This window comes from Rhinolophus sinicus, linkage group LG02 (assembly GCF_036562045.2).
Source record: "Rhinolophus sinicus isolate RSC01 linkage group LG02, ASM3656204v1, whole genome shotgun sequence".
Lineage (NCBI taxonomy): Eukaryota > Metazoa > Chordata > Mammalia > Chiroptera > Rhinolophidae > Rhinolophus > Rhinolophus sinicus.
The window spans coordinates 176,718,185-176,744,911 of NC_133752.1; the positions used below are offsets into that span (position 1 = coordinate 176,718,185).

Genomic DNA, 26,727 nt, shown 5'->3' on the forward strand with positions numbered 1-26,727 from the left:
CATCTCATTGGTGTTTGAACTTCAGAAAGTTTCCTTTTATATAGTCTCTGATGGTAGGGAAGATGTTAAGCAGAGTTTCTATTCGCTCCCGGAAGATAGTGATGTCAGGGTGTGGGACTATGTAATGCTCTTCCTGGTGTAGGAGCTCCCTTTAAGGACTGGGAGGATTCCTTGCGTGGTGTGAGGAAGCCAAGACTATTACCTGAAGACAAGACGGTCAAAACAACCATGAATCGACACTGCTTTCTCCAAGGACTTGCTTTTTTCCTCTTTAGTGTCCTAGCGAGTGCTCAAGGTAAGCATAGCCTTACACCGTAAAATCAGCAGCGATACTGGATTCGCTCTAAAACTCGGGGGTAAATGGTCCCTGAGATTATAAAGACAATGCCTTTCTATTGACCATTTTGTTTTGACCAAAGATAACCTTTAGTGACAATCAATGTTGATTTTTCTTCCGTGGGGATTCAGTTTTCCAAGTAAGATATTGCAGAGATGTAAACTGTGTTCTCAGATTGACCTGAATCTGTGTTTCAGCCCTCTCCAACATCTAAAAGCTCAGAAAATGTCTGATCACTTCCTGTAATGGATTATGGCTGAGGGACTACCCCAGTTTGCGTCTCTCATCTGTCCTTTCTGTATTCTATATTATGTCTCTCCCCACCAGTATTTTGGTATTTCTGCTCTTTTAGCCAATGGGTGTGTGTATGTGTGTGTGTGTTTGTGTGTGTGGAGAAAGAGAGAGAGAGAGAGAGAGAGAGAGAGAGAGAGAGAGAGAGAGAAGAGTTAGAAGACTAAATGTGTGAATAAGAATATGTCTGCCCAGTGGAAGTCAACTTTTCAAATAGGAGTTCATAGAACTCACTCTTTAAGCCAGACTGGTGCACTTGGTAGTGGAGGTGGTAGTGGTGGTGATGATGTGTGTGTATGTGTATATGATAAGGGCAGATAGGGAAACCTTCCTGCCTATAAAGAAAGCACTTCCAATATGAACTGTAATTACACCCCCCAATAACCCTGCACCTGCAGTCTAAGCCTGACTTTGAGCTTCTTTTTCTTCCCCACAAACCCACAGCTCAGAGGTTTTTCTGCTTTACTGTACTTTTTCCCCAGTATTGGGTTCTTGGCAGAACTTTGTATTCCTGCCTGTGATGTTTTCCATTTCTACCTCTTGGATTGATGGTCCTCTGACCTCACTGTGCAGCAGAGAAAACTGATGTGAAATATAAGTGTTCATAAATGGATTCATATTAGCACTGAAAGCAGAAGAGGCATCCAGCCTTAGCGACTTCAGGATGTGCTTCTCTTGGTCAATTTTTCCCTGTCCCACTGGGGTACTTGAGCTTGTACTTGAGATCCTAATGGATCTGCTATTTAGGAAGAATCCTATGCTTATCAATGTCGTTATGGTGAGTTTTCTCCCTGTAGTTCCCTCAGATCCTACATGAAATCTAGCCTCCATTAGGTTCTTGACTCAAAATATCAGTGTGAGCTCCTGAAATGAGAATAATCCAACCACATGCCTGGAAAACCAGCTCTTCTAGGTGTAAGCCTTGGTCTCCGGCTGCTTTAGCAATACTCCTCAATTCTTTATCCCTTCCCTAACTCATGTCTCCTCTTTATTTCAAGCCCTTCCAGTCAGAAGTCTCTGTCTTTATTTCAAGTCCTTCCGGTCAGAAGTCTCTGTCTCTCTTCTTTGGGAAATTCTACTCCCAACAGGAGCAAGAAGTTCTGTTTCTCACTCCCTTGTTATAGTTCTTTCTTTATTTTATTTTTTTATTATTAGTTTCAGGTGTACAAAACAATGTAATAGTTAGACATTTCACCCCTCACAAAATGATAACCCCTCTCCCCCAATCTATTGCCCCTCTGACATCGTATAAATCTATTACAACTCCATTGATAATATTCCCTATCCCATGACTATATATATATATATATATATATATATATATATATATATATATAATTATAGTTGACATACAATATTATTCAGCTTCAGCTTTAGGTGTACAGTACAGTGGTCAAGCATCTACACCATTCATGAAGTAGTCTTCCTAATAAGACATGTGTCCATCTGACACCCTACAAAATCTTTACAACATTATTGATTATATTCCCCAAACTGTCTTTCATATCCCCGTGGCAATACTGTAGTTACCAATTTATGCTGTCTAATCCCTTCCCCTTCTCCCTCATCCCCACCCTCCTCCCATCTAGCAACAATTTGCAACGATATGGATGGACCTAGAGAACATTATGTTAAGTGAAATAAATCAGTCAGAGAAAGACAAATTCCATATGATCTCACTTATATATGGAATCTAAAGAACTGAACAAATGAGCAAAGTAAATAGAAATAGCCTTGTTATGTTTCTTAAAACTTCCAGTTCCTTGGCTTTGGGCCATATGTTAATAATGGTTGATTTTGATATTTATAATATCTTAATTAGGCCTTATCCCGTTATAATCATGAAAATACCCTCTTTAACTCAATTAGTAAATCTTACCTTAAAGTCTACTTTTTGTGATACTGATATAGCTACTCCTGTTGACTTAGAGTTAGTGTTTATATAGTATTTAAATACATTTTTTCATTTTTTCCATTATTTTACTTTCAACATTTCTTTGCCCTCATATATAAGGTGAGTATCTTGCACATAACCTTTACTTGAATTTTTTTTTTTAATCTAGATTGGCTTTTACTTGAAGTAGTTAATCCATTTACTTTAAATGCAATTACTAATATTGTTGGGTTAGTAGTTATCATTTGCTTTCTTTTTTTTTCTGTGTTTCTGGTTATAACCATCCTAGGAAGTGTAGATGGTACCTCATGGTTTTTTTTTATTATTATTATTAGTTTCAGGTGCACAAGACAAAGTAATACTTAGACGTTTATCATTTATATCCTTCACACTGTGTGAACCCCCCTCCCCCATCCTCTATCCCTCTGACATCGCACAGAGCCATTACATTTCCACTGTCTCTATTCCTAATGCTGTACTCCGCTTCTTGTAAATATATATATATATATATATATATAAACAAACTTGTAGTTGACATTCATTATTGTTCAGCTTTAGCTTCAGGTGTACAATGCAGTGATCAGGCGTCTACATCATCCCTGAGGTGGTCTCCCTAATGACACAAGTGTCCATCAGATACCCTACAAAATCTTTACAACATTATTAATTACATTCCCCAAATTAATTTTCAAAACCCCATGGCCATCTTGTGGTTACTGACTCCCCTCACCTTCCCCCATATCCCCACCCCCACCCATCTAGCAATCCTCAGTTTTCCCTCTATGTCTCCAAAACTGTTTCTGATTAGTTCATTCACTTATTCTTTTTTTTAGATTCCACATATAAGTAAGATCATATGGTATTTGTCTTTCTCTGTCCGACTAATTTCACTTAATATAATGTTCTCTAGGTCCATCCATGTTGTTGCAAATGGTAAGATTTCTTTCTTCTTTATGGTTGCGTAATACTCCCTTGTATAAATGTACCACAGTTTCTTAATCCAGTCATCTACCAATGGGCATTTTGGTTGTTTCCACATCTTGTCTATTGTGTAGAGTGCTTCAATAAACATAGGAGTGCATAAAGTTTTTTGAATTAGAGTTTTGGATTTCTCCGGATAGATACCTAGGAGTGGAATTGCTGGATCATAAGGTAGTTCCATTTTCAGATTTTTGAGATACCTCCATACTGTTTTCCATAGTGGCTGCACCAATCAGCAACCCGACCAACAGTCGGTGGAATGTTTGATTTTCTCTCCCGCTGCAGCCTTTTATTCTCTTTCACACCATGGCGTTATATTTTCTATTCTACTGTGTTCTGGCCTCTCACACAGTGGGGGGCTGGGGATGTTCTCTGGAAAGTGGGCTTCTCCTCTATGAGCAGATCACTTGTATCTCAGAGCACTTCCTCCATAGGAGGATGTGATGGACAATAGAGTTCTGAGCTTCTGAAACCCCAGTGCTGCCTCTGCAGCCCAATGTAGAGCCTGTGTGTCTGAGCAGCTCTGGTTGCCCCTGCAGGGATCTACCCAGAAAGGTGGGGGCAGGGTGGGCTGTGAGAGGTGGCTGGTGTGTTTGTGACTCCAAGCAATGGAGACTTCCAGCCCACAGCTGTCTCACCCCTACAGTTCCTTCTCTACTGCCAGAATTAGTCAGACTATGTATCTGTGGCTGCAGGACTATCTCTCCAGTTCTCAGGGCTGTAGACATTCTGTTCTTTAATCTGACACTGCTACCGTTCTAATACTGGAGTAGGGGTGAGTATTGTGAGGGAGGAGTTGACCAGGCTCTGTGTCTTTTTTTTCTGTTTTTCTGTTTTTTGCCTGACAGTGAGGGCTTAAACCATAGTTCTCACCCAAGGTCTTTGCCCCAAGCACTGGGTTCAGCTGTATTATACGCTGATCCCTCAGGGAGGACTTTGAGCCCCAGGGAGTGGACCTGCAGCCTGAATTCTTCCCTCTCCTGAGACTGCAGTGAACTCTGGATTGCAGCCTGCGACAAGCATCTCTGCACTTCCCCCTTCCTTTCTCCCTTGCTCACCCGATTTGCCCACCTTCAGATGATTCAATGCACTGACCTCTCAGAGGTGCTTGTGTGTTGCTTAGGTTATCATTTGTTGAATTATAGCTGTTCAATTTGTTGTAACTTCCAGGGGAGATTTCAAGACGCACTCCTCATACTGCCATGTTTGTGACATGATCTTCCAAATTTTTAATAACAATTCCTGACATGAAGTCCAAATAGAGGTTAGCTTTGTTTGGGGGAATAAGCAACATTCTATGACTCCCAGGGAAATCAGGCCAAGGTCAATATCACCTAACATCATCTTTCATGTGAGGTTGACCAATCAACTCAAAGAGGAGTACATTTTTTGAAACTCAGTATCCAGATCTGGAGTCTGAAGCCTAGAATCATAAGTGAAATATGCTGGGATAGACCATGGCCTGTGTCATGGTCCATTCATTTTTCAGCTCTGAATGACTATACCAAGAAGAACAATTCTGAGTGGAATAGGATTCATGGCTACTCTCTGAGGCTTCTGATGAGCTCACCTCAGTTCTTCACTCCATTCTCTTTAAGCAAATTCATCTAACTGTCAGGTTGATGGCACCAACATGTGTGTGGTTTATAAGAAACTCATCCAGCTGCTAGCCCATTACAGTGATTCTAACTCGTTTAACTGCTTAGGGAAGAGATTCTAACATTTCCTGTATTTCTTTCTCAGATGCCTTGTAGAACTCTACAAATCAGAAGGTTAACTCTGATAAGACCTATATAACAATTCCTAACTCAGACTACTCACTAGATTATTTTCAGCTTAATTTTTCCTAGTCCTTCCTATTTTTCAACAATATTACTCTTTGATCACTGCTCTAGAAAACCAGACGTAGGTGTGGTCCTAGTGTAGCCCACCAGGCTCTGCAACCACAGAAGAGAGCACTGCCAATTGCTCAGGTGAGTGGTCCCACAGGAGCAGAAAACCCTTCTCATCCCCTGTTAAATGCCACATTGGCATCACTTTCTCTCCTCAGACAGTAGACAGCTCCGCCTGGTTAATGGGGACCGTCCCTGTGCTGGAAGAGTAGAGATCCTTCACCAGGGCTCTTGGGGCACCATCTGTGATGACAGCTGGGACCTGAATGATGCCCATGTGGTATGCAGACAGCTGGGCTGTGGAGAAGCTCTCAGTGCCTTGATCTTGGCTTTCTTTGGGAAAGGGTCAGACCCCATCTGGCTGGACAATGTGAACTGCACAGGACAGGAGTCCCATGTGTGGAAGTGCCCTTCCCAGGGCTGGGGGCAGCATGACTGCGATCACAGAGAGGATGCGGGAGTCATTTGCTCAGGTAAGGTCAGTGCATTGTCCATTGGGTGAGGGAATGGAAAGTTCCAAGGAAGCTGGTATCTGATCACTGGGGCAACAGAAACTGGATAGACTAGAGAGGTCTGAGAACCTACCCATTGTCCCTGAGTGCACAAAGCATCTGCGAATGATGTGAAAGTTCATTTACTTTACTTATTGTCTCAACTGTTATTCTTTCCTTCTCCAGTGTCTAAATAGTTTATTCTAGTATCATCCCAATTCAAATCAATCTTCATAAATTTTTTGTAATTTACTTTAGTAATCGTGCAACTTTTGCAAATCACCACACACGTCTCCTTTGTAGTGAGCCTGTTGAAGGGAGGGACAAGAATGAAGATGTGTTTTCTTTGGTGGAATAATCTCTGTATATATAGTATAAGGCATTGTTTTGCATTAGATTAGTAGGAATAGAGGCACAAGGAATGTCATTAAACAAATCAAAGAGGAACTTATGAATTTGTGCCAAATTGCAAGTCTCCTTTGCAAATTCATACATCAATATTCATAGTTATTTGGTCAATAGGACCAGAAAAATATGGATAAAATACTCTGAGTCATAGGTTCTCCTTCCACTTTTACTTGAAAGGATTCTCTCTCCATTTTCCTTTCAAAAAATCAGTATAAATCAGACTTTGGAGGGAAACTAAGCCATGAAATAAAATATTAATTTATGTGTTTTATGGTGAGGGATTATATAATTTATACCTGACTGCTCAATGGTATAAGAGAATTGTATTTGGAGGTTATTTGCTAAAAAGGGGATTAAGAGGACAAACATAATTTTTAATAAAGTAGAAGAGACTTATAGTAGCTGCTGTGGAGGGGAACGGCAATAGGAGGTGACAAAGCGCACATACACAGTTCTCTGAGCAGCACTGAGGGTCCAGGTATGGTGTGGAGAAGGCCATGTATACCTTTATGTAAATCCTGTATGGATGATTGTAGGAAAGGAGAAGAATGAGTTCTAAGATTGACTCAAGGTTGAGGTCAGAAAAGGTCAGCATGGTTGAAGAAAGGGTCCCAGTAATGAAATGTTAATTAAGTAATTTGTCTAAGGACCCAGAATATCTATATAGCAAGAAACCACACAAGGATATATCTGACCATAATTTTCATTTTGCCTTAGGTGGGGTTAATTCATATAAATAAATATCCCTCTAAATGCACAGCTTCCTTCTTTGTGCTATCCAGGTCTCACAGAGGGCTTTCCAAAGGGCTTAAAACTGTCTACTTGTTTTATTCCTCCACTAGAAGTAAAGCCCCACAAAGATAAGAACATTGTTTTATTGACATTTACATTCCCAGAACCTACCAAAGTTCTTGAAACATGGCAAACTCTAAAAAGATGTTTGTATTTTGAATAAAACAGCATGAAATGGACTCTCAATAGTGCTTTCAAATAACTTTTTCCCACCTAAATATCAGACCTGCTCAGAGAGTTTAAAGATAACTCTTTTGGAGCCTCTTTTATCTCTCCTTTTTCATTTCCCAATCAGAGGCTCAATTTTTCCCTATTTCTGGACTTCCAGTGACCCTCTCTTATGTGATACACCTTGATGGAAAGTTCATGCTGACAACCTCTGACTGGTGTTATCTGTGGTGAGCCCAAATTCTATTTTACCTCAAATAACCTTTAGGGAATTATTGGATTATTAAAACTTCACTTCTTACTAACAGTCTTGTACAGATAGTAAAATGTCCTTACAGAATTATAGACAAATGAAAGGATCTCTATCACATCACAGAGGTGAATGATTTTAGTCAATATGGAAATGTGTGGTCATGTTAGATGACATGCTGAAAAAATTTATGTTAATAGAAGAGCCCTAAAATGAGTCTTCTTTACAATCAACTCTTCTTTTTTTCTTTTTTTTCTTTTTTTTAAGTGGTGAAAGAGCAGTTTATTAAAAGAAAAAGTGCACTTCAAAGAGATAGAAGTGGGCCCAAGCAGAAGGCTCATTATTAGAAAAGGGCCCATTATTAGAAAAGAAAGTACATTCCAAAGGGATTGGAGTGGGTCTGAGCAAAAGCGTGATTCAAAAGACTCAAAAAGCTCAACGGCCTAAAGGGCTAGGCCCAGGGCGGCATTACTAGGAGAAAAGGTACACTCCGAAGTTTGGAGCAGGCGAAGCAAAAGAAGGGGCTCAAAAGGCCTCAACTGTATTTTTCAAAGGAAACATATAATGTATTTTTTCTCTCAGTGTCTTATTATGATATGAATATATTTGGAGATTGATATCATATAGAGATTTGATTTTATTGTTTTTAAATCTATCCCTAAATTTTTCAACAGTATTTATTGAATAATCTATCTTCTCTAATGATTTAAAATATTACCTTTTTCAAATACTAAATTTCTGTGTGTGTGTGTGAGTGTGAGTGTGAGTGTGTGTGTGTGTGTGTGTGTGTTTGAGTCTTAGGTATTTATATTCTGCTCCATTGTACTCTAGTCTATTGTTACACAAAAACATAATTGGTTTCAATATTTTAAATGTCTCATACCCTTACATCAGCCTTTCACTTCATAAATTTCCTCGCAATTTTCACACACTTATTCTTCCATTTGAATTTTAAAATCAAGTAGAAAATTAAAAATAATAAAAATTTGCTTCAGAAGGCTCTATCCTGATTATACAAGACCTTATTGCTTATTCAGCATATATTTGAGTGTCTGATATATATATATATATATATATATATGTGTCACACTAAGTAAAATAGTGTACATTCTAAATTTGTAATCTCGTGGGATTAATATGGAAACCAACATCTTGTTATGTAAAAGATTCTTTCCATCACCATATATTTGACCCCCTTTGCCCCATACTTTAATTTTTTAAAAAAATTATTTAGCTAGAATGAGTAGCCTATGACCAACCTCCCAACCAGATTAGATGAAGGGTCCTAACCTGACCTTCTCTGGGGAGATAGAAATGGATAAATAATATAAAATAAGCAGGTCATCTTGTTTCTCACCCATTCATTCTTGTACAAGATGTCAAACTTATCCTTCAAGTCTTTAATTCCTGTGGTATAATTTCTGCTTTCTTGCTCTCTGTGGCAGACTTTTTATTCTTTTAGAACATTTCTGAAACTCAATCATGCATGCCTCAAAGTTGGCATGCTTATTAATCAGAGTCTTTTACTAGGAAGGATTCTACCATGTACATAAATAATCATGATCACACTCAGAAACCAGGCAAGCTTATTTTTAAAAACTGTTCTCTATGATTTGGGATTTTATTTTATTTTCATTCTGTCTAAAATATGGTCCCTGAATGACCAAATCATGAACATGATTTTTTTTCTTTGGTCTCCCTCTTTCAGTTTCATATTTTATCCACTCCCAACGTAACCTACCTCATAACCCACACACACTCCACTTCTACAACAGTGCTTTTTGTTTTGATTCTCCTTTCTATCCATTTATAGCTCTTGTGATTGTTGTTGTTGTTGTTTCATGTGCAGTGGGAAAAATGGGAAAGGGGAACAGGTTTAGCGGTGGATGGGAGAAGCGCAGTGTGTTGTTAAATTTTTTTTTTAATTTATTGGGGTGACAATTGTTAGTAAAATTACATAGATTTCAGGTGTACAATTCTGTATTACATCATCTATAAATCCCATTGTGTGTTCACCACCCAGAGTCCGTTCTCCTTCCATCACCATATATTTGATCCCTCTTATCCTCATCTCCCACCCCCCACCCCTCTTACCCTCAAGATAAACAAACAGACAAACAAACAAAAAAATCATAGACACAGACAATAGTTTAATGGTTACCAGAGGGGAAATGGGAAGTGGGGAGGCAGAAAATGGTAAAGGGGGGTAAAATATACGGTGACGGAAGGAGACTAGACTTTGGGTGGTAAACACAATGCAATATACAAATGATGTATTATAGAATTGTACACTTGAAACCTATATAATTTCGTTAACCCATGTCACCCAATACATTTAATTTAAAAAACTTGTTCAGCAAATATTTCCCCAAATATTTATATCTTTCGTCCATATTGAGGCTTTTGCAATTTGAAATCTCCATATTATTGCTTCTTTGCTCTCTGCTTCCTTCCTCTTACTCATTTTTGTATAACATGCTGGTTTCTTATCTCAAGAATCCAAATAAGAGAGGAATACACATTTTACCAAAAAATAAGATTAAAATACATCAATTACTATACTCTTTAGCATTTGATAAGATTCTCACGTCTAGGAAGGAAAAACCCTAGTTTGAAGTTATCAGCAAACTCGGCTTTGTTGCATACTCCCCCTGAGAGCTCAGTCTCTCAGCTTCATTGACAAACACTAGGGTTTCAAGAGAGATGGTTAGGACCAGCCACTTATGCTCCTATGACACTCTGAGCTTTCTTAACATTCAGACTCATCTGTGGGCAACTTCTTTTACCATCAGCTCACCTAAGAAATTCCTTGAATTTTTCACCATCAAAAATTATCAGAAAAGTAAAATGTGAAATCATAAAACTGGACTAGTTATAATATCCATATTTCCTCCCTTGAACTGTAGTCTGTCTACTGTTAGGCATACACTCATGAATCCAGCCCTCATTTTTCCCTACCCTCAGTCACTTAAAGATTGGCTACTGAGAGAAAGCTGCTCAGAATTCTAGCCCAAGAAATCTCAGGATGTTCTTCTAACCTTGTCAGCCTGATAGCCCTCTAACCTCTTGAATCCTATGGCTGTTTTTCACTCTGGGTTAGTTCAGCTCTTCATACCTCTGCACCCAGTTTGAAAGCCCATTACAGTGCAATTTCCATGGGCCCTGTAGTTTCTAGGCCCCTAGACAAGGAAGTCATATTTCTAACCAACCTAAAAGTGTATGTTCCTGGGATTCAAGCCATTCCAAACTGACCCTGTAAATCCTTCTGGATTTCTCTTTAGAAACTCACTCATGAAAATGCAATTCTGACACTAATGGTCAGAGTCTCAGTTCATGCCTTACCCCTGGGGAAAAAAAAATAACTTTCACATCATTGCATGTGATTTGTCTCCAGTTGCCAAACCATGATCGTGATTACTCACTGAGTTTGTTGTTTTCTTAGGATTTGTGCATCTGGTCAGAGGGGATGGACCCTGCTCAGGACAAGTAGAAGTACGTTCTGGAGGAGACTGGACTCCAGTGTCTGACAGAAACTTTAAGTTTCCCACTGCCCACATCATCTGTGCAGAGCTGCAGTGCGGCAAGGCTGTGTCTGTCCTGGTGGATGTGCCCTTCAGAAAGTCAGGTGGACGGGTCTGGGCTGAAGAGTTCAGGTGTGAGGGGCAAGAGACAAACCTCTGGTTCTGCCCTAGAGTGCCCTGTCCCAGAGGCACTTGTCAGCACAGTGGAACTGTTCAAGTTGTGTGTTCAGGTGAGATGTAGAGCAGGACTTTAACTTCCCTGCATATTCTGTTGGGAAACCATGAGATTTTGCTAAAATCCTCTCTTCTCCTACCAGCATACACAGAAATCCGGCTCATGAAAAATGGCACTTCTCAATGTGCAGGACAAGTGGAGATAAATATTTCTGGAGAATGGAGAGTGCTCTGTGCTTCCCATTGGACTATGGCCAATGCCAATGTTGTCTGCCGTCAGCTCGGCTGTGGAGTCGCCATCTCTACCCCAAAAGGAGCATACTTTGTGAAAGGAGGTGATCAGATCTGGAAAGCCCAATTTCACTGCTCAGGGGCTGAGTCCTTCTTATGGAATTGCCCTATGACTGCCCTGGGCATTCCTGACTGTACCCATGGAAACACAGCCTCTGTCATCTGCTCAGGTAAGAGCACCAGATTGAGAGTTTGTCTCTCTATCCACATTTCTACAAAATCTGCAGCAAATTGAGGATCTTGAGTAATACTAGACATGCCCTTCCATTCAGCAGAAAGTAGTACAAAGAAAATATCTATTTGATCTCCCATGAACAAAATCTATCAAAAGGGAGTTGGAAAAAAATGTTTATACTGTCCCGCAAAGTGGCTTAAACTTTGACTTAATAGTCTTCTGTTTTAGGAATTCCTGCAACATGCAGGATCTTTTTAGTGATCATCAGTAAGACAAGGACCATATTCTGATCTTAGAAGACATACACCCAACTCCTTTATGGTGTTGGTGAGTAAATCACCAACTATAACTCTGAGGCGATTGCAGTTTCAGACTGCTTCTCTTATTTTTATCTTCACTAACACAAACAAAAGCAGCCAAGGTACCATATTTTTGGTAGAAATTTATAAGCCAATTCTAAAATCTATGCAAAATAGAATGCACTAAACAATTTTGAAAAAGAAGAACCATATTGTCTCTGAGTAAGGATAGATATATAGATCAATGGAACAGAACAGAGAATTCAGAGATGGGCCCAAATATATGTGTAATAAGTTGATTATATTTTTTAAAATGTTGCTATGGACTAAATTGTTCCCCCACAACACACACACACACACACACACACACACACACACACACACACAGAGTTCATATCTTGAAGTCCTAACCCCCAATTCCGCAGAATATTACTGTATTTGGAGACAGGCCTTTTAAAGAGGTAATTAAGGTAAATGCGGTCATATGGATAGCCCTAATCCAATATGACTATTAGCCTTATAAGAAGAGAAAATTAAGATGCAGATACACATGGAGGGAAGATCATGTGAAGACCCAGGGAGAAGATAGCCATCTATAAGCCAAGGAGAAGGCCTGGAACAATTCCTTCCCTCATAGCTCTCATAAGAAATCAACCCTGCCAACACCTTGATCTTGGACTTCTAGCCTTCAGAATTGTGAGAAAATAAATTTCTGTTGTTTAAGCCTCCCAGTTAGTGGCACTTTGTTATGGCAGCCCTAGCAAACTAACACAGATGCCAAAATATTTCAATGGAGGAGGTATAGTCATTTAAAAAATGATGTTGGAATAAATAAATATCTGTATGGGTAAAAAATGAACAACAACCCTTACTCACACCATACCAAAAAAATGAACTCAAAATGATAACTTTACTAATAATTGTCACCCCAATAAACTTCAATTTTAAAAAAATTGAAAAAGATTTAAAAAATGATTACCAACCTAAATATAAAATTTTTAATAATTAAACTTCTAAAAGAAAACATAGGAGAAAAATTTTGTGATATTGGCGTTGGCAAACCTTTTTCTAAAGCACAAAGGCATTAAGTATTTAAATAAGAATTACACTTCATCAAAATTAAAAACTTTTGCTCTTTGACAGTCAACATTAAGAAAATGAAAAAGTGTTCAACTGATAGGGAAATTTTTGCAATATGTGTATGGGACAAAGGACTTATATTCAGAATATGTAAAGAATTCTTACAACTCAAAAATAAGACAAATACCCAGTTTAAAAATGGGCAAGAGCTATGAAGAGACATGTCCCAAAAGACTATATACGGATGGCCAATCATCAAACTAAAAGATACTCAACATCATTACTCATCAAGGAAATTCAAATTAAAGTATAAGCAGAAATACCACTTCACTAACTAGAATAGCTAAAGTTAAAAGACTTATCATTCCAATTTTTGGCAAGGATGTGAAACAATTAAAGCTCTCATATTTTGCTGGTGGGAATGTAAAAAGATACAAACACTTTGAAAAAGCCAGAAAAAAACTTTTTTGGTTAAACGTACACTTAAAATGTTACCCAACAATTCTACTACTAGACGTTTACTTGAGAGAAATAAAAACCTAGGTCCACAGAAAGATTTCAGCATCAATTAGGAATAGAGACAGTGGAAATGTAATGGTTGTACGCGATGTCAGAGGGGTAGTAGATTGGAGGAGGGGAGTTATCAGTTTGTGAGGGGTATAAATGATAAATGGCTAACTATTACATTGTTTTGTACACCTGCAACTAACAACAAGAAAGATTTCAGCATCAATGTTTATACCAACTATATTAACAATATTAGAAAGTATAAACACCTTAAATTTCTATTAACAGAAGAATGAATAAACAAATTGTAGTATATTCAGACAATGGAAGACTTTTCAACCATGAAAAGGACAATTGATAAATGTAACTGCACAAATAAATCTCAAAAACATGCTGAGAACAAGAAGCCATCCAAAAAGGGATACATATTATATGATTCCATTACTTTCTAGAAGGCATAAACTAAACTATGTGACAGAAGGCAGATCAATGTTTGCCTGAGACTGAGGTTGTGGGGTGGAGGATATATTGGCTGCCAAGACAAATGGAAACTTTTTGGGTTCATATTCGTGTTGTATCTCGATTGAGGTGGTAGATTATATAAGTATACAAATTTGTCAAAACTTACCAGAATGTACTCTTAATATAGGTGTATTTTATTGCACTAAAAGTACACTTCAATACAGGTGATTATACTAGTTTCGTTTGTTTCTAGCTTAATTCTACTGCAGTCAAAAATGATTTTTTTATTACTTTTTCTTCATTTTTCCTTTGAAAAATTTTTGGAACTTATATTTGCTATAGCATACAACCAATCTTGGTAAATGGCCTACATACCCTTCCGAATAATGTGTATTCTGCAGTTTTCAGGTGCCTGTTTGTTAAATCATATAATTATAGTATATTTTAAATAGTAAACACTACTTAGTTTAATTCCATTTCCTGTTCTTCAACGCAACTAAACCTCTGTCTTCTGTAGGAAACCAGACCCAGGTGCTGCCCCAGTGTGATGACTCCATGTCTGAACCAGCAGGCTCTGCAGCCTCAGAGGAGAGCTCTGCCAACTGCTCAGGTGAGGGGTCCCACAGGCCCAGAAAACCCTTCTCTTTCCCTGTTAATAGCCCCACTGGCATGACTCTCTCTCCTCAGAGAGCAGACAACTCCGTCTGGTGAATGGTGGTAATCGCTGTGCTGGCAGAGTGGAGATCCTTCACCAGGGCTCCTGGGGCACCATCTGTGATGACAGCTGGGACCTGAATGATGCCCACGTGGTGTGCAGACAGCTGGGCTGTGGAGAAGCTCTCAATGCCACGGCCTTTGCTCACTTCGGGCAGGGATCAGGCCCCATCTGGCTGGATGATGTGAACTGCACGGGAAAGGAGTCCCACCTGTGGAAGTGCCCTTCCCGGGGCTGGGGACAGCACAATTGCTGGCACAAGGAGGACGCAGGGGTCATCTGCTCAGGTCTGTGCTGCACACTGTCCATAGGCTCTGGGAGGAAGTGGGGCTCTTGAGGATGGAGTCTGAGCCCTGAGGGGGTGTTGCTGAAATGGGCCAGAGGAGAAGGAAGCTTCCTTCCACAGTGCCTGTCTTTCCAGCAGATTTGAAGATTGGTGTTTTTAGTTCCTCCTGCAGCAACTGAGGCTCTGCTCCTTCCTTCTCAAAAATACCTACTGGCAGACCCATGTCCTACAGAGTTTCCATTTGAAAACAGGGCTCACTCATCAGTTACCTATGGTAGTAAAATCTTGAGATGCTATTGATGTTGTAATGAATTACCACATATTTAGTGGTTTAGAACAACAAAAATCTATTATTTTACAGTTCTAAATATTATAAGCCCAACAAGGGTCTCAATGGGCTGACATCAAAGCACCAACAGTCCTGCATTCTTTCTGGAGACTCGGGGGATGATTTCTTTCCCCTGCATTTTCTATTTCTAAAGGAAGTATGCATTGCTTGGCTCCTAGCTCCCTTTCTTTTTCTTCAAACAAAGAACATTGCCTCCCTCTGACCATACTTTCTTAATCTCATTTCCCTCTGACTGAAGAAGGGAAAGTTTATCCATTTTTAAAAATAGCTTGAAAAAGGATGCGATTAGACTGGCCTCACCTGGTTAGTCCACAATATACCAGGTTAATCTCACCTCCCAAGGTTCTTATCTTAATAATAACTATACAGTCCCTTTTGCCATTAAACGTAATATGTTCACAGGTTCCAGCGAGTAGGATGTAGACATGTTTGGGCGTCTGTCATTCTGCCTACCACCCACTATCTGTGCTCCCTTTCACATACTCTGTCAGAGGTTTTGTCAGGAAGCAGATTCAGCTTTCCCTCTGTGCAGTGTCCAGGTTGGTGCTCCTCTCAGTTCATATTCTACTGCATCATTGTGGTAGAAATAAACAGACACAAACCAACAAAGTCAAGGAAAAAGGAGACAAATTTCAGTCTTCTGAGGTCTTCCTCAGCAGAGTCAGCGATAAGTGTTCACAATCTCTGGGAGAGAAAAAAACTAGATCGTTGAGTGGAATGTTCACTGTGCCTTGTTTTCCCCCTTTCTATTTTAGAGTTCCTGGCCCTTAGGATGGTGAGCGACGACCAGGAGTGTGCTGGCTGGCTGGAAGTTTTCTACCACGGGACCTGGGGCAGTGTCTGCCACAGCCCCATGGAAGCCATGACCTTGTCCACAATCTGCAGACAGCTTGGCTGTGGGGACAGTGGGACCCTTAACACTTCTGTTCATTTTAGGAAAGGTTCTAGACCCCGGTGGGTGGATGGAATCCAGTGTCGGAAAACTGATCTCTCTCTCTGGCAATGTCCTTCTGACCCTTGGAAAAACAGTTCATGTTCTTCAAAGGAGGAAGCTTATATCTCGTGTGCAGGTGAATTTTGCCGGTTTCTATGTGTCTGTCCCACCCTGCAGGATGTTGTTAGTGAGATTTCATATTTTCAAATCTAAGTGATATTTAAAGATAAGCGTACAAAATTTAAATGGATAAAAATGATTGAATCCATATGTTGCAATCTTGTTGCAATCTGTTTTCTTGGGCACAGCCCAAGAAAACAGACTTGTTAAAAAGAAAAATGTTGTGGTTTTTTTTTTTCTCCTGTTGGCTGCCACATAATGGGGAACTGCTGGGAGGTCAGTGACCTAGGTTCTTCATATCTTTCTGCTTGAATTTATCTCTTGTAAGAGGCCCTCAGAATCCGTCTTCTTGGCTGATCTCTTATTCCCTGTGCCTTTCTCCCTTATTATTGTGTACTTCTCTGTTCCCCTCATTCTACTCCCGCAAATCTTCAGAGCCTGCTAGAATTTGGAGCCCATTATTTTCCAATTCCATTATACCCTCAATATTTCCTTCACTTTTATGTTCTGATCAAAACCAGGCTTTTCCCTGAAAACACCGATTTCCCTATCAACCAGAGGCTGTGTGTTTGTTTGTCTTTCAACAGACTTTTCTCTGGCTCCTGACTTTGACTACGCATGCTCCTTGCTCTCAGTTGTCATTTTCAACACTTCCTCTTCTGTTTCTTCTCCACATCCAGTTACTTTGAAATTCACACCATGAGGCAATACCACCCACTACTTCTATTTTTAAAACTCTCTCTGGTAGACAGAGAAACAATCTCTAATGGGCACTCTATACTGCCCCTAAGTGCTACTGTACTGTGCTTGCCCTCTGTTTAAAATTATATTTTACATGTTTTCTGTCCTCACACTGTCAAAACCTGATTCCCACCATCCATTCTCAAATCATGATCTTGCGTCTCACCTCACAGAAAAATTAGAACAGAGAAAACTCATCTTCCTTTCACCAAATCTACTGACCTGTGGTCTGTGCACATGCTCTCTACTTGGCTTCCAAGGTCAGTTGCCACTGTCCTTACCTTAGGCCAGCTCTTCTGCATGGGCTATAGGTCCTAGTAACATTTACCTTGTCAAAGTCTTAGGTTCTTCAACTATGCCCTCTTCCTCAGCATCATCAACTTCTCCTGTCTCTTGGTTGATTCTCATCAGTATATTTATAAGCTTGAGTGTCACACATCTTGAAAAGTACCAGACAAACAACATTCTTCCTCAACCCCAATTCCCTCCCTAGCTACTACTCTCCATCCCTCTTCTCTCTTCTCCACAGCTGTTTTCCAAAGTAGTATTGTTATTAATCATTCACTGTATCTATACTTTTGTGTCATATGCTGTTCTTAACCCATCCATTTAAGTTTTAGGCTCTACCATTTCTCAGAATCAGTAAGGAAATAAAATATAGCGAATCTTTCTCTTTTCATTATTCTTGACCTGTCAGCAGCATTCAGTAGGTTGACTTCTCTTTCCTTCTCAATTTTTCTTTTGCCTCCATACAATCATGCTGTCTCATTAGTTGTTCTCCTTAGTCTCCCTCACTGATTGTTGTTTTTATTCTTATAGGGTTGACACTCCTGTGCTCAGCCTCTAGATTTTAGACACTCTCAGGGCTCAGTATCAGACTCTCTACTCTTCCTTAGCTATCTATACTCCCTCCTTAAGGCCCATGACCTAATGACATCTATATACTTACAGCTGCCAAATATATACCTCCACAGCTAATCTTTGCCATTAATTCCAAACTCATATATGCTTTTGTTACCTGTCATCTCCATTTTAACGTCAATGGGCCACTCAAATTTAGTCCAAAGCATGATATTTGATTTTACCTACTCACTCCTTGTACCTCACTATATTTCCCATTTCAGTTCATGTTGCTACCATTACGTAGTAACTTAGGCTCAATATATAGGAGTCAACCTTTATTTCTTCACTTCCCTTCCCTGCCATTCCAATAGAACAGCAAGTTCTGTTGGCTCTATCTTTAAATAGATCTTTAATCTTCTACTCTTTCTATTTTCATTACCATCTTAGTCCAGAAAAGAGCACTTTTTTACATGGATTAACCAATAGTTGCTAGTGGTCACCTAAGTCCACGCTTTCTCTTCCATGCTATATTCTTTCTCTTCCACAGTATATTGTTTCTCTGTCTACCAGAGAGAGTTTTAAAAATTAGTTTGTATCTTGTTTTTTGCCTTTTAGCCTCCAGTGGCTTTCTATTGAACTTAAGATAGACCTCAGATTTCTTACACTGGTGGACAAAGCCATACATGTTCCTTCCCCTACCCACCCTCAGTCTTCCTCTCCTGTTACTCTTCTACACAGCGGGTATACATATTGACTCTCTTTGTATTTATGAAATGTACAGGCATGGGGGGAGTAAGGAAAGGCAGGCTGGCCATCATTTAATGCCTCAGTATTCTTTTACCGGACAGATGGTATTATTCATCTTAAAATGTTGCACTAGTTGTTCTATCTGCTTTGCTTGCCTGTCAACTTCTCATCGTTCAGTTCTCACTTTAAATTAATTTCCTTGGTGAGGCTCCTCATACCAATTTAAATGTTATTACCTCTCCCAACAGTCTTTATACTCTTGACAATCCATGGTTATCCCTGAACACAGTGATTGCTTTTCTGAATATCTCTCCTGCAGGGTTTTAATTCCTCTGCCCAAACAATTTTACGTTTTATAGCATATTTTATGCTTCTCATAGTACTTATTACTATGTGAAATGATCGTTCATTTATTTTCATGTTTATTATCCATCTGTCCTATTAGATTGTAAATTCCATGGGATCAAGGACTTTGAGTATTTTATTCACTGCTGTGTATCAGTGCTGTAGATAGTACCTGGCGTACTAGACATTTAGAAATGGTTCTTGAATGAATGGATAACCTTTTTGATTGTGTAGTCAAAATTAAAGACATTTTCATGAACGTGTAATCAAAACTAATTGAAAGGTTTTTAAGCTGGGAAGTAAGTTAATCAATTTTGCATTAAGAAAACATCCTTTGATACATGATAAACAAAGGATTATTGCAGGGAAAATATACATGCATCCTTTGTTTATCCTGTATCAAAAGATGTTTTCATTAGTTTCAGGTGTACAAAACAATGTAATCATTAGACATTTATCGTTTATATGGGCTCAGTTTTGGATACATTAAATTTCAAGCGGATGAGAACACTCAAGTGGAGACGTCATTAGGCATTTAGAAGTATGCGATTTGAATTTAGAAAGGAAATCTGGGTGGGAGATATAAATTTGGGAGTTTTCATAGAGATGTTTAGATCAGCATGGATGAGATCACTAGGAAAATAAGCATGCCTAGAATAGAATCCAAGGAACACTAACTTTTAAAAGCTGGGTAGTGTACTTCATGAAATGTCATGGAGTCTGATGCAAAGCTGACAAGGAAATAAGACCCAGAAATTATTGACCCAGAAAAAATTTCTGACCCAGAAAATATTGTATTTGGAAATCAGGTTAAAAAAAAAAAGTTTCATGGAAAGGGGATTCGTCATATGTGTTAAATTATACTGAGACATTGAATAAATGAGAACTGAGAATTGCCTAATAGATGTAGATCAATGTCTGTCATCAAGTTTCTTAACAAGAATACTTTTGAGAGTGGAGGGTGGAAACCAGAAATAAAAGTATCAAAAAAATAAAGTGATAGTGGGAAATATTTCGTTCATGAGATGTTGATACTACAGTTCATATAACCATTAGCTCATTTATTGGTAGTCTGATTATTTTCAATTTTTTCTCCTCTACAAATAATTTTGTAATAAGTATTTTTGTCATGTAGCTCTACATACTGGTGAGTTTATTGCTACAGGATTACTCCCACTGTTGATATTATTAGATCAAAGGATACACACACACACAACTGTTAGGACACTGTCAAATTACTTTCTATGGCTAATTATTTTTAATTGTCTTCTTCATATCTAGATAGAAGATGCTGGGATTTTTCAATAACTTGACTATTAAGCTAGAGCCAAATCACATAGAAATTCCAAAATCGAAAAGCTTACAAATCCCACAGATATCATCCTAAGATATTTGAAGTCTGAATAAAGATAACAGTTGCTTTGCTTCTGGTTTCTTTTTCCTTACTTCCTTTCCTCACCCTCTTTCTCTCTCCCTCTTTCCTTCCCTTCCTTCCTTCCTTTTTTCCTTCTTTTGCATTTTCACAGTGCTTTCCTTTCAACAGTTTTATCCTGCCCCTTGGTTTGTCTCTTCTCGTGCTCTCTCTCGCTCTCTTTCACACACACACACACATACACACACACATGCACACACACACACACACACACACACACACACACACCAATCAGGTATTACTTGGACAATATGCTTCAAGTTGCCTGAAATCCACAGCTGAGAGAAATAGATATTTCAAAAGCAGAGGCTCACTCCCTTTCTTGCCTCTCTTTCTTCACCTCTTTTTCTTGCTCCTGTGGAAGACTGAAGAGACATTAAACTATAAGACCTTCTATTGATGAGAATTTTCTATAATCAAACACAATGAGTTGAGAAGTAGTGAAGACTCCAGTCCTGAAAGTAAGCAACCACCTGAGGGGTCATGCCATCATTTTGAGAGATGTTCTCTGCATAAAAAAGGAGGTTTGATAGGATGATATGGAAAGATAGGCCAATTCTGATATTTTATGGCAAGTACCATGTACACTTCTGTTTTCTTGTGTTGTTTTGAATTTATGTCTATTTTCTTTGGTTTCAATTCTCATCTGTGTTTTTCTTTTGTTCCCATCCTTGAGTCCTTTTAATGTAGTTTTTCTTAGTATATTTATTTGTGTCTTATGCAGACATTTCTGTCTGACTAGCTAGCTGTTTGTCTACTCATCAATCTTTCTCTAAATTCTACTTATTGTAGTACTTTAAAAAATGTTTCTGTCCCTATAGTAATTTCCTTTGTTTGTCCATATATTACACTGAAAAATAGATAAGGAAAGTTTACAATCTGTTATATAATTTCCCTTTAAAAGTATAAGCAGAATATTGAACACAAATTACTTCTATAATTCTGGACTTATTTGTTTTTAATATCCACTCTTTTTTACCACAAGCCATTATCATTAATTTATATTTCTTTTATTATCTTACTGATTAGCAAGAATTTAGTGAATTATACTTCACTGGATTTTATTCATCTATTCATTTATTCAGTAAATATTTATCAAGCCCCTATATATAGAATTTATATAAGATTCTCAATGTATATTTGTTGAGTGAATGCATACAATGTGCCAGTCACTGTCTTAATAGTAGAAACACTGAGATGAATAAGATATGCAAGGTCCTTGCTCCAGTGGAGCTTTCATTCAGGGGTGTGTGTTTGTGTGTGTATGTGTGTGTGTGTGTGTGTGTTGTGGAATATGGTAAGTGATAAACAAATAAACATATTAATTAACTTCAGCTGGTGATAAGGGCTAGGATTCAGTCAATGTCTCAGTAACTCAGCCCATTATATTAATCATGAAGTCTGCGTTTTCGCTTGTCATTGGACTGAGCCAAAGACCTTAAATAATCTTGTTTGAGGCAAGACCCCCACCCCACCACCACAGCTGTCCCTGATCCAGTGCTTCCCCTTTGTCTGCTTCTGCAGGAATGAGACCCAAGAGCTGTCCAACGGCTGCCCCCTGCACAGGTACATCAGCCTCTCCCACCTCCCCTTTTGGCTCCCAGGGGCTCCTTCCTTCCCATCAGGTCTGGAAACAGGACATACTGCTGCCTTTTCAGACAAAGAGAAGCTCCGACTCAGGGGAGGAGACACTGAGTGCTCAGGGCGAGTGGAGGTTTGGCACAATGGCTCCTGGGGCACGGTGTGTGACGACTCCTGGAGCCTGGCAGAGGCCGAGGTGGTGTGTCAGCAGCTGGGCTGTGGCTCTGCTCTGGAAGCCCTGCAGGAGGCAGCGTTTGGCCCAGGAAACGGGCACATCTGGCTGGACCAGGTGCAATGCAGCGGCAAGGAGTCCTCCCTGTGGGCCTGTGCTACGGAGCCCTGGGGGCAGAGCAACTGCAAGCATGAGGAGGATGCTGGCGTGAGGTGCTCAAGTGAGTGGAAGGACCAGGACATTGGGCTAGAATTGAAGGAGGTGTGAGTTTGCACCCAGAGCTTCCTAGGCTAACCTGCTGTTCTGTGCTCTGGCTACAGGAGAGGCTATTGCCTGATCTCCTGATATCTGGGAAATAACCAATATGGCAGAAATAGTAGATATAACCTTATGGTTTTTCCAGGCCAACTCAGGACAATGATCCCATCATCCTTTTCTCTCCAGGTAAGAGAACAACAGTTCGCCCCACTCGTGGAAGTAAGTGGTTCTGCTCTGGGTCATGTGATAGAAGAGACACACATATTTTTAGGGACTTGCACTATGGAATCTACATATTTCTGGCAAAATCAACCATATCCATTTAGTAAAGGCCTAATGATCAGGTATTTATACTCCTATGAAGTTGCGGCAGCTGTAATGTTCCAAAGATTTACTAGTTTTCATTTTATAAAAATTCCTTGAACAAGATTCAGTTCTCGTTGACAACGCTCAGGGCAGGACCTGGGTTGATCACGTCTTGGAGTTCAAGCAGATTCGTTGTACCTGAATGGTGACTTCATGGTCTTGAGGACTCGGGAGATGACTAGGGTAAAGGGGTATTTTCATGGGCTTATGACCCTCTCTAAAATCTCATGACCTCTTCTGTCCTCAGGTACCAATTCTGGCTCAGCTCCAGTACCTGGCTTCTTCTCCCTACCTGAGATCCTCTGTATCATATTGAGTGCCCTTCTCTTCCTAGTCCTTATCATCCTGGGGATTCAACTTCACAGATGGAGAGGAGAGCACCAAGGTGGGCCTTAAGGATGCTAAATAATCTGAAAAGTAGTGGGAAGGGTACAGAACCAGTTGTGATATCAAGAAAAGTGCACAAGTATTGGTCTTCAACCCCATTACTTGGCAAAACTCCACTTTCTCTACTATAGACTTCAAGATTTGAAAGTATTGAATCCTTAGTCCTGGGTTGAAGGTAAAACTATTAAAAAATTATGACTTCCTAAAAAAAAGTTATGACTTCCTGTGTGAACAGTGTCAGTGGAATTCAGTGTAAGATCAAGATCAGGGTCAGGAAACCTTGTTCTGTCCCTAAAGGGCACAAGGCTAAGAAAGCGGCCCTAGCAGTCCACAGGGGTTTTTCCAAGAGTGAGCATTGGAGGGCACTGAAGGCTTTGTCTATTAGTAAATGGAGTATCTCCAGGGCAGTCTCTAAACTCATGCCACTTTCCCCAGCCTTGCCTGCTTTTGAAGGTGCTGTTGATGAGGCCTTGTACCAGGAGATTGATTACCTAGAGAAGGAGGACCTGTTGGACAGCCCAGGTGTGTTCCATGCCCTCCCCTCTGTTCATGAGATGGCTATGGTTTATCTTCAACAAGTACAGACCCAACCACTTACCCAACCTCACATGGTTAGCCTCCTAAGGTAGGAACTGTAAGCCCACTCTCTATAAGTCTGAAGCCTCAGGATTTTTTCTGAACTGTAACACTAGGCCTCCTATGATAGGAAAGATTTTTCTGTTTGTCTGTGATGTTTTTCTCCCTGCCAGGTAACCTGTCTGATGACTTAGTGACTAAGCTGCCATATTATACAGGGGGACATGAGGAGAATGAAGACCCCAGATAGTAGAGAGAAGTCTTTCCTTGGATGGTGGGGATAATAAGGAGGAATCTCACCTGAGGAGAATTCCTCCTGTGATTAAGATGGCAAGGACGTCTTCTCTCCAGTTCACAACAAATTTTTCTCTCTCTGCCCACTCTGTGACCTTAGAAAGGGAAAAATCAAACTCAGTTCTCTGTATCCACAGCTACTTCTACTCAGTTATAAATGTGCTTCTATTATTATGGATTCAAAGGCCTTTCCTTTAAACGTCTGGAACTGATCATCTCAAAAATTCTGTGTCAAGAGAGAACATTGAAAAGTACAGTTGGATCCTGAGATAGTATGATATTTGGATCATTTAGTGGATCATGTATATATTGAGACCAAAAATTCCTTGTAATCAACACTGGAATATATTGAGTGCTTGGTGCCTGTACTTACCAACTATTAGAAGCTCTTATTTACAAGGGACCTAAGAGAGGAGAATGTCCCTCTGGACCTTCTCCAGATAGTAAAGATGCACAGCTCTTGGGATGAAGCTTGTCCAGAATGGCTCCTGGGGATTCGATCCTAAAGCCAACCAAGCACTAGAAGGAATTCAAAGCCAGACCTCCTGTGATTGGAACTAGTGAGATCTCCTGTCTCTGAGTAATAGATATCCAGGTTTCTCTTTCTCTGTCAGTTTTGTGTCTCCCACAGTTTCAGAAGGCACATGGACAGCCTGGGTTCTCTTGGTCCATATTCATCCTTTCTCTGTCTCTGATATGAGCATATTATATGTTATAACTTCATATCATATACTTGAAAATAGTACCTGAAACTCATAGCAAAATAGCTTTTGTGGATATTTTATGGTATGAGAGGCCATGTTAGAAAATTATTATTGACTTTGATATATTGGAATATTTAGAAGATTTAAGTAATTTCTGAGACTATTGAGATTAAATATATGCCTTTGAGATAATTCTAGAATATGGTATCTATATTTATTAGCTATTAGAATCCCTGCATTAGAAGGGACTTAGGACATCACCTAGTCCAACCCACATTTTGCTATTCCACCTAAGTCCTTATCTCTTTTCAGAGTCTCCAGGTCAGCATGTCAATGGCACAGGTAATGATTACGATGATGTTGAAGAGTTGCCTGTTCCTGAAATTCCTTCTCTTCCTGGGACGAGGGAGATTTATTCTTTCCCAGAGGAGGGAGGTGGTGCCAGGTATTACCAGACAGGTGAGTGAACAGCTCTGTCTCCAATAGTCTTTCTTCCTTGTCATGGAGAAGATGAGTTTGGACCCATCAGTAGCCAGTTTTTCTTTAGCATAAGAATCTGAGTAGCTTTGTATACCTAGATAAGATCAGCTCTTCTTTATCCCAGGTATAGTGTAGCTATTTCACCTCTTCTGAGAGGAGAAACATACTGTGTTCTCTGTGACTATGCCCACCATCAATTGATATAGACATGTCTATGAGTTGCAGAGGCTTGTTCCCATTTTTTTATACCCTGAGGGCTTTCAGATTGTGAAAAGTAATCTGGAAAGTTTTTGTTTTTTTTTAATATCAATGTAAATTAAATTTGTGGGCTATAAAATTTTGTTTTGGGAAAACCATGTAACCAAGTGTTTAAAGTTGACATTGCCCACTATTAATGCAGCATGTGTAGTGGCCTTGGAGAGTCATAAAATCTCAGCACCAGAAGAAAACTAAGGTACAATTTTCTCTCATTGTTTAAATTGGCAGATGAAAACCTTCATCCATAGGACTAGGCTTTCTGCTTATATGTGAGCATGGGGTCCCTGAGGAGCAGAAGACTGTGGGATTTGATTGAGCTGCTCTCTTTTGGCATCTGACAAAGGACCCAAATTGTCCTCACGAATACTTTTAGGTCAGACTTTATCTGTTATCAAGGTGTTGAGGAGAGGTCATCTTTTTCCTCCATTCCTTAAGAAATCAGACCAGACTGGTGTGGAAGAGAGAATTCATATCTCTTTTCCACTCCTTGACATTATTCATCCACCTCCTTTCCAACTGTAGAGATCAAGACAAGACTTTACACAGAGTAGCTGAGTCAGTATGAAGTAGTCCTATCTAGCATTTCAGACAAGTGCTGGGCCCCCACAGATAATTTGTAGCCACTATGTACTAGTCTCCTTCCACCAGAGGACTCTGTCCTGTCTTTCTATCACCGCTGAAACCAAGATTCTCCTTACTGTTTCAGGCATCTTTCTTCAGTCTCCTAGAGAAGCTATCAACTCTGGCATGGGAGAGAAAGGATCCTCATTGGTCCTGAGCCAAGACCCTGGGTATGATGATGTTGAGCTTAGCACCATGTAGTTGACATTTTTGGTGCAAGTATCTTTTCAAAGAATCCTTCTGTAATATTGTTTCTCAAATAAATGAGAATTCTGTCTTCTTCACTACTGCAAAGCTTTTACATGTGTCTAAGACAAAAAGAAATTATTCATAATAAATACTCTGAGCTTCATAGATGAATGCTATTCTCTTAAGAATCTAGACATAGTCACCCCCACTGACCTTGGAAACTTCAGTCTTCAAACATTCTTCTTTCTCCAAGTGAAATCTCAGTTAAAAAATCTGTTTTATTATCTCCCTTCAGACTATATACTGTTGCATTCCT

The 26,727-nt window shown here is 39.5% G+C and overlaps 1 protein-coding gene across 1 annotated transcript; it reads left to right on the forward strand.

Moving 5' to 3' along the window:
* Window positions 1-170: 170 nt before the first annotated feature.
* On the forward strand, window positions 171-26,506 carry LOC109459656 (antigen WC1.1). The gene is made up of 14 exons (XM_074326100.1): window positions 171-295; window positions 5,554-5,868; window positions 10,947-11,255; window positions 11,343-11,660; window positions 14,531-14,623; window positions 14,701-15,015; window positions 16,119-16,433; window positions 22,050-22,091; window positions 22,184-22,498; window positions 22,723-22,755; window positions 23,150-23,287; window positions 23,725-23,811; window positions 25,176-25,322; window positions 26,308-26,506. Exons 1-14 carry the CDS (start codon window positions 229-231, stop codon window positions 26,421-26,423), a joined length of 2,610 nt encoding a protein of 869 aa, XP_074182201.1. The 5' UTR covers window positions 171-228; the 3' UTR covers window positions 26,424-26,506.
* Window positions 26,507-26,727: the final 221 nt, after the last annotated feature.

Bases quoted from the DNA above. Each gene is read 5' to 3' on its own strand.
- LOC109459656 (XM_074326100.1), top strand. From the start codon at position 229: ATGAATCGACACTGCTTTCTCCAAGGACTTGCTTTTTTCCTCTTTAGT. The intron at 11,256-11,342 runs GTGAGATGTAGA...TTCTCCTACCAG, and splicing joins TGTTCAAGTTGTGTGTTCAG to CATACACAGAAATCCGGCTC. The intron at 15,016-16,118 runs GTCTGTGCTGCA...TTTCTATTTTAG, and splicing joins CGCAGGGGTCATCTGCTCAG to AGTTCCTGGCCCTTAGGATG.